A 7,464-nucleotide genomic window follows, 5' to 3' on the forward strand; every position below is an offset into this window, starting at 1 on the left:
AACCCCTGATTTGGTGGCAGTCTTGCATTGTTTTGTTATTTCTTTCTCCTCAGACCCCTCAAAATACTCCTTCCCTTGATGACTTATTTGTCGTTGTGTGTCCTGAAGGCATTATTATATATTTTTCATCAATTAACTGATTAAAAGGGAGCTAAAATCAGCATGTACTATATGTGCATCCAATCTATACTGCTATAATGACCTCCAATTTATGACTCATAACAACTCTTAAACTGAATTTCTGAGGTAAAATAATCTTTAGTTAAGCAGGATGTGACTATATACTGACTATATAAGGCCAAATGTGTTGTTGTTTGGGAGGTAGATGTAAAGGTGTAAACCTGGTGAGTCACAAACTCCCAGAGAACAGTTCCAAATCTCTCGAGAGGAACAAGGGCGAAACAGCCAAACCAGCAGAGCGGGTTATGAGGTAGAGAGCCTGTGTCACAAACCCCACCCCCCAACCAGGTTCTCTCTTATAGTATCTGCTTTCAGCCTTGTGTGCCATATTTGCTCACAGAGACCACAGGGTTCCAGTTCAGCAGCAAGAGAGCTAACAAAGACCTACAGAGCAACAAGATGGTGTCTGCCGGGATACAGATGCTGGGTGCCTTTCTGGGCGTCCTGGGATGGATTGGCGTTATCATCACCTGTGCTCTTCCTATGTGGAGGGTTACAGCCTTCATTGGCAGTAACATCGTGACTTCGCAGACATCATGGGAAGGCATCTGGATGAGCTGTGTGGTGCAGAGTACCGGGCAGATGCAGTGCAAGGTCTACGACTCCATGCTGGCCCTGTCTTCGGACCTCCAGGCCGCAAGAGCTCTCACCATCATCTCCATCATCGTGGGCATCATGGGCATCTTCCTGGCCATGGCTGGAGGAAAGTGCACCAACTGTGTGGAGGACGAGACATCCAAGGCGAAGGTTGCTGTGACTGCGGGCGTGATCTTCATCGTTTCTGGACTGCTGTGCTTGATCCCTGTGTGCTGGACTGCCCAGACCATCATCCAGGATTTCTACAACCCCATGCTTAACCAGGCTCAGAAGAGGGAGCTGGGGGCCTCGCTGTTCATCGGCTGGGGTGCAGCTGCCCTGCTGATCATCGGGGGAGGTCTGCTGTGCTCCAGCTGCCCACCCAAAGAGAAGTACACAGCCGCCAAGTACAGTGCTGCTCGCTCTCAAGCCTCCGCCCCATCCACCAAGGACTACGTCTGAAACCTTCTAAACCTTCTAAATCGCTTCAAGGATTGATTCTGTGCCCATGTTTACTGTCTTGTGTCCAGCAAGTACTGTCTCACTAAATACTTTGAGCAGGTTTCATGAGGACTTGATGGACAATTACAAGTTTTTGTAAATGTTCCTGGTTTCTGATTTCTATATACATAACATACAGAAAACGTCAAGGAACCACAATGAAAGCCTTCCGCCTTAACTGTCTTAACTGCCTTAACTGAATGTGTTTTTTTTTTTTTTTCTGGTGTGAAAGTAAAAGTATGGTTACCTTATATTGTCAAAGCATTGTGTCTAAGCGCTGTGTCAATTTAACTGATTTAACTTGCATTTTCTAATGATTTTTTTAATGTAAATAAATATTGTTTTGTACAGTTTACCTCATTCTTATTGTACTTGTTAAGTATCAAAACAATGAAAAAAAAAAGAATAAATCCACAGCTGTTACAACTAATACTGGCTTTTGTTTCTGCTGTTCTGATGCAAATATGAATAACTTTATAGATGTGTTCGACTGGTGGCGCTAAAATGTTCAGTTTTCATACATGACTCTACCTGAAGGCCGTTAGGAAAAAGTTTTTAAGAAGGTGTCTCCGTATCTTGACAATCCAGTTCAGGCGTGGCTCGAAAAAAAAAAAAAACGCCACAGGCAGGTCACGTCATGTAATTGAAAATGCATGAGACATTCAAACTTACAGAAAAGACTAAGCATTTATTCAAACAAATACAAACAAGTTTTTCCTTTTTATAAAAGCATATGGATTTAGCAGGAAATATGCAAATATGTATATATTTGTTTTCTTACTCGATAAGCATGAAAAAAAAAAGATGTGAAACTGTCAGATCAACTAAAAAGTAAGTAGGAAACCATCATTCAGTCACTTACTTTCCAGTCAAATGGTAAGTATAAGCCTTAATGGTAGTACACTTATTAATAAGTACAATGTAAAATTTAATGTAAGGTGAGTTTTATATAATATATTGGCTGTTTCAAACACAAGGACAAAGGATAAATTTCAGCCTACATTTATCATGGTTCCCATTCAAAAACAAATGGCTTCATTTTTTGTCTATATTTTTACTATATAAAGCTTTTATTGTGGCAATTAGTTGGAACAGTATGTATGTAGTATAAACATACAGTATATAGATATTTTTCATTTACATGTTCATTACATTAAATAGTTAATGCTTTGTTTTTTTATCTTTAAAATAATCTATATGATTCACACAACAGTAGGGTAGAACTTAGATACTTAAAGAGTACTAATAAAGAGTACTAATAAAACTAAGTAGAAAAACAGTAAAAGATAATAGAGCCAAACAGATCCATTTATGATGAATGAATAATTATGATAATCTACAGACAGACAACATAATCTGCATAATATTATTGATTAATGTAAAATAGTTTTAAATCAATTTAACTAATCCACGATAGGTACCAATGTAGTTTAGCCTCCCTCCTCACTTACTCAGCTCTATTACATGAGCACAATCACTCCTAAGAAGTATTTAGACTGTTCTAAACCTCACCTGTTTAACAGGAAGTTGCATATCTGGACTTCCTGATGTATTTACAAAAAGGATTTTCTTTTATTATTTACAATGGTATTATGAAATGGACATTTCACATGAAGCTACTTTGAAAGTACCACACTGTTTCCTAAATTAAATATTATTATAGAGTAAATCATTATTTTTTAAGTAAATCAGTGTCGAAACGCAACTGGCATGAATGCTCCTCTATTAGTAATGTGATTTGTTTATAAGAAAAAGAACTAGATCATTGTTCTTGAAGAGGGTTACTAAAATATTTTGTTGCAAAAACTAATTTGTGAATAATTAAACCACTTATAAAATAATATAAATTATCTAAGGCGTGTCAAAACTGATATAAATAAAAATATTATAGAGTTGGGATATCTGGATAACCATGTCAACTTGACAGACTACTTCCCAGCTGGCCACCAATGACAACAGACGTAAATTTCTGGTTGAATATGGGTCATGACGTCAGGTGACAAAAATTCAATGTCAAGATAATGTTTAATACTAACGCCAAATTGACGTGGAATAGGGACGACATATGACATTGATATTTGGTTGTTTTTTTGTCGTAATTTTAAGTAACCAAAATCCAACATCATCCAAACATCTCATCCCTACGTCAAATTGACGTAAAATACAGCCTAGACTTTATTTATTTAATAAATTATATTATTTGATTATTGCGTTTTGTGTGAAGGAGCTGGCCATAACAATATATATATATATATATATATATATATATATATATATATATATATATATATATATATATATATATATACAGTGAGTCCAAGAAGTATTTGATCCCTTGCTGATTTTCTTTGTTTGCCCACTAATAAAGACACTATCCTTCTGCACTTTTAATGGTAGATATATTCTAACATGGAGAGACAGAATATCAAGACAAAAATCCAGAATATAATTTTAAAGAATATATTTTAATTAATTTGTATTTCAATGAGGAAAATAAGTATTTGATCCCTCTTGCCAAACACACTCAATACTTAGTGGCAAAGCCTTTGTTTGCAAGCACAGCGGTGAGACGTTTGTTGTAGTTAACCACAAGTTTAGCACACACACCAGGGGGAAGTTTGGCCCACTCTTCTTTGCAGATCCTCTCTAAATCATGAAGGTTGGTGGGCTGTCGCTTGGCAACTCTGACCTTCAGCTCCCTCCATAGATTTTCGATCGGATTGAGGTCTGGTGACTGGCTGGGCCACTCCATGACCTTAATGTGATTTTTCTTGAGCCAATCCTTTGCTGTATGTTTAGGGTCGTTATCATGTTGGAAGACCCAACCACGGCCCATTTTCAGATCCCTGGCAGAGGGGAGGAGGTTGTCCCTCAGGATTGTGCGGTACATGGCTCCATCCATCTTCCCAGTGATGCGGTGAAGTAGCCCTGTACCCTTGGCAGAGAAACACCCTCAAAACATTATGCTTCCACCTCCATGCTTGACGGTGGGCAGAGTGTTCTTGGAGTCATAGGCAGCATTTTTCTTCCTCCACACATGGCGGGTGGAGTTGAGGCCAAAAAGTTCAATTTTGGTCTCGTCTGACCACAAAACCTTCTCCCAATAACTTGGTTCATCTTTCAAATGATCATTGGCATACTTGAGGCGCGCCTCCACATGTGCTCTCTTCAGCAGGGGTACCTTTCGGGCACTGCAGGATGTGAATCCATTGTTGCGCAAAGTGTTGCCAATTGTTTCCTTGCAAACTGTGGTCCCAGCTGCCTTCAGGTCATTTGCTAACTCCTGCCGAGTGGTTGCAGGACGATTTCTGACCGTTCTCAGCATCATTGCCACCCCACGAGGCGAAATCTTCTTTGGAGCACCGGGCCGAGGTCTGTTGATTGTCATGTTATACTCTTTAAACTTTCTGATAATTGCACCAATAGTTGTTACTTTCACATCTAACACCTTACTAATCTTTTTGTAGCCCATTCCAGCTTTGGAAGGTCAACAATTCTGACTCTGAGGTCCTGTGACAGCTCTTTGGTTTTACCCATGTTGGAGACTTGAAATCTGTGTGATCGGTCTGATTCTGTGGACAGGTGTTTTTCACACAGTTTTTCACACAGTGATTAGTGAGAACAGGTGGCTTCAGGTCAGGTAACAAGTTGATTGGGAGTGTCTAACTGGTCTGTAAAAGCCAGAACTGCTAATGAATACTAAGGGATCAAATACTTATTTCACTCCATGAAATACAAATCAATTAATATATATTCCTTAGATTTATTTTCTGGATTTTCTGTCTCTCCATGTAAGAATACATCTACCATTAAAAGTATAGAATGATCATGTCTTTATTAGTGGGCCAACGAAGAAAATCAACAAGGGATCAAATACTTCTTGGACTCACTGTATATATATATAACCTCTGGAATACAATTAAGAGGAAGATGGATGATCACAAGCCATTAAACCAAGCTGAACTGCTTGAATTTTTGCACCAGGAGTGACATACAGCCATCCAAAAGCAGTGTGTGAGCCTGGTGGAGGAGAACATGCCAAAATGCATGAAAACTGTGATTAAAAAACAGGGTTATTCCACCAAATATTGATTTGTGAACTTATTTGCATTATTTGAGGTCTGAAAGCTAATTTGGAAGAAATGTTGTGGAGTTAATGGAGTTCCCATTATTGCATTAAGTACTGTTGGATTAATTTTATTTTGTGAATATACCGCTTTGAAAACAAGGCAAGCACATTACTTAACATTTTAATAAAACGGTTTTCATATCCTGATGTTGTATAAGCCATTTAATCCACACATTGGTAAAGTTTAACTGTTCTTAAAAATGAATAACTTCGGTCTGATATTGAAAATCCAATTTTTTGCTTAGAATGTCGCATTTTTAATATGGATTTTAAGAAATCTGATTGCTAATGTCCGGTTTTGATGGATATTATTTTTTTATTTCCATCTTAAATTCAATAATGATTTTTTTTGACAGATCCTTGACTTTGATTTTTAACCTAATTCAACATCTGTCTATGGTTGGAGCTTGATGTCAAGGCAATTTCAGGATTTGGCATCAACCCAATTTTAATTTTCATTTAAACTACAACTAAATATCTGTAACATTTGAGCTTAAAATTAATTTTGAGTGATATCTGACTTTCATAAACAACTCTAATTTAACCAATGTTCCACACCAATGTGATCTTGATGTCAACCTGACATTTGGATTTGGCGTCAACCCGATTTTCATTTCCAACTAAAGTTTTAGGTGTATATAACATTGGAGCTTGACGTCAACCTGACGTTAATTTTTGAGTGATACCTGACTGATAACCAACCCTAATTCAGTGTCTGCCCAACATTGGATCTTGATGTCAACCTGACATTTGGTTTTGGCGTCAACCCGATTTTCATTTCCAACTAAAGTTTTACATCTATATAACATTGGAGCTTGACATCAACCTGATGTTAATTTTTGAGTGATACCTGACTGATAACCAACCCTAATTCAGCGTCTGCCCATTTAATAAATGAACACATTTTTCACAGTTCTGCTTGTGTCTGTGATTCTGCTAGAGGTCGCTCAGCCTGTACCACTAAATAGGAGTCTCAGAACAATGGATAGAACAGAGCTGCTCCAATATCAGATGACCAGCTTTTCTTTTTGCCTGAATGTGCAGAAGAACCCCGCCCTTCCAGTGAAAGCTATAAAACGTCTGTTCGTACCACTCAACAGACTCGTTTCTTAAACCTTCCCATGAAGAACTGAGGTCAGTCTGATCGCCAGACCGACGAAAACAATGGCATCCCAAGGCCTCCAGATCCTGGGTGTTATGCTGGCTATAGTAGGTTGGCTGGGGACGGTCATGGCCTGCGCTATGCCGATGTGGAGGGTCACGGCTTTTGTTGGTGCCAACATTGTTACAGCCCAGATCATCTGGGAGGGCTTGTGGATGAACTGTGTGGTACAGAGTACCGGACAAATGCAGTGTAAAGTCTACGACTCCATGCTGGCTCTTCCTCAGGACCTGCAGGCAGCCCGAGCCATGGTCATCATCTCTTCCCTGGTGGGGGTATTTGGCGTGCTGATGGCCGTGGTTGGAGGAAAGTGTACCAACTGCATGGAGGACGAGGCAGCCAAGGCCAAAGCCTGCATTGTTGCAGGTGTGATCTTCATCATTGCTGGTTTCCTCATCCTCGTCCCTGTCAGCTGGTCTGCCAACACTGTAATCCGGGACTTCTACAACCCGCTGGTTTATGAAGCTCAGCGCCGGGAGCTCGGAGCCGCGCTCTACATTGGTTGGGGATCTGCGGCTCTGCTGATGCTGGGTGGTGGGCTTCTATGTGGGAGCTGCCCACCCAAAGAGCCTCGACCCTACATAGCAGCCAAGTTTGCCCCTGCCAGGTCAACATCTCCACCAATGAATTACGTGTGAGCAATTGGATGGGACTACAAGAACTGAGGCAGCAATTCATTAACAAAGTGTGAACTCTGAACTGTGTCCAAAAAGGCATGTTTTTTTTTTTTTCATTTCTTTTCAGTATAAATATATATACTATATATATTTTTTATATTACATGATCATTGATTTTGATCATTGTAAGAACTTTGATCTGCTGAATATATGTGAATGATCCAATACTGTACATTGATCAAATCCTGTTGATTGAAATGATTGAAAATCATTAAAAATTCAAATCCAAAAAGAGTAAA

The 7,464-nt window shown here is 39.1% G+C and overlaps 1 protein-coding gene across 1 annotated transcript; it reads left to right on the top strand.

Moving 5' to 3' along the window:
- The first annotated feature begins 485 nt into the window (after positions 1–485).
- LOC103022279 (claudin-4-like) lies at positions 486–7,464 on the top strand. The gene is made up of 2 exons (XM_007254179.4): positions 486–1,078; positions 6,564–7,464. Exons 1-2 carry the CDS (start codon positions 580–582, stop codon positions 7,184–7,186), a joined length of 1,122 nt encoding a protein of 373 aa, XP_007254241.3. The 5' UTR covers positions 486–579; the 3' UTR covers positions 7,187–7,464.

The sequence above is a fragment of the Astyanax mexicanus genome, chromosome 17, assembly GCF_023375975.1.
Source record: "Astyanax mexicanus isolate ESR-SI-001 chromosome 17, AstMex3_surface, whole genome shotgun sequence".
NCBI lineage: Eukaryota > Metazoa > Chordata > Actinopteri > Characiformes > Acestrorhamphidae > Astyanax > Astyanax mexicanus.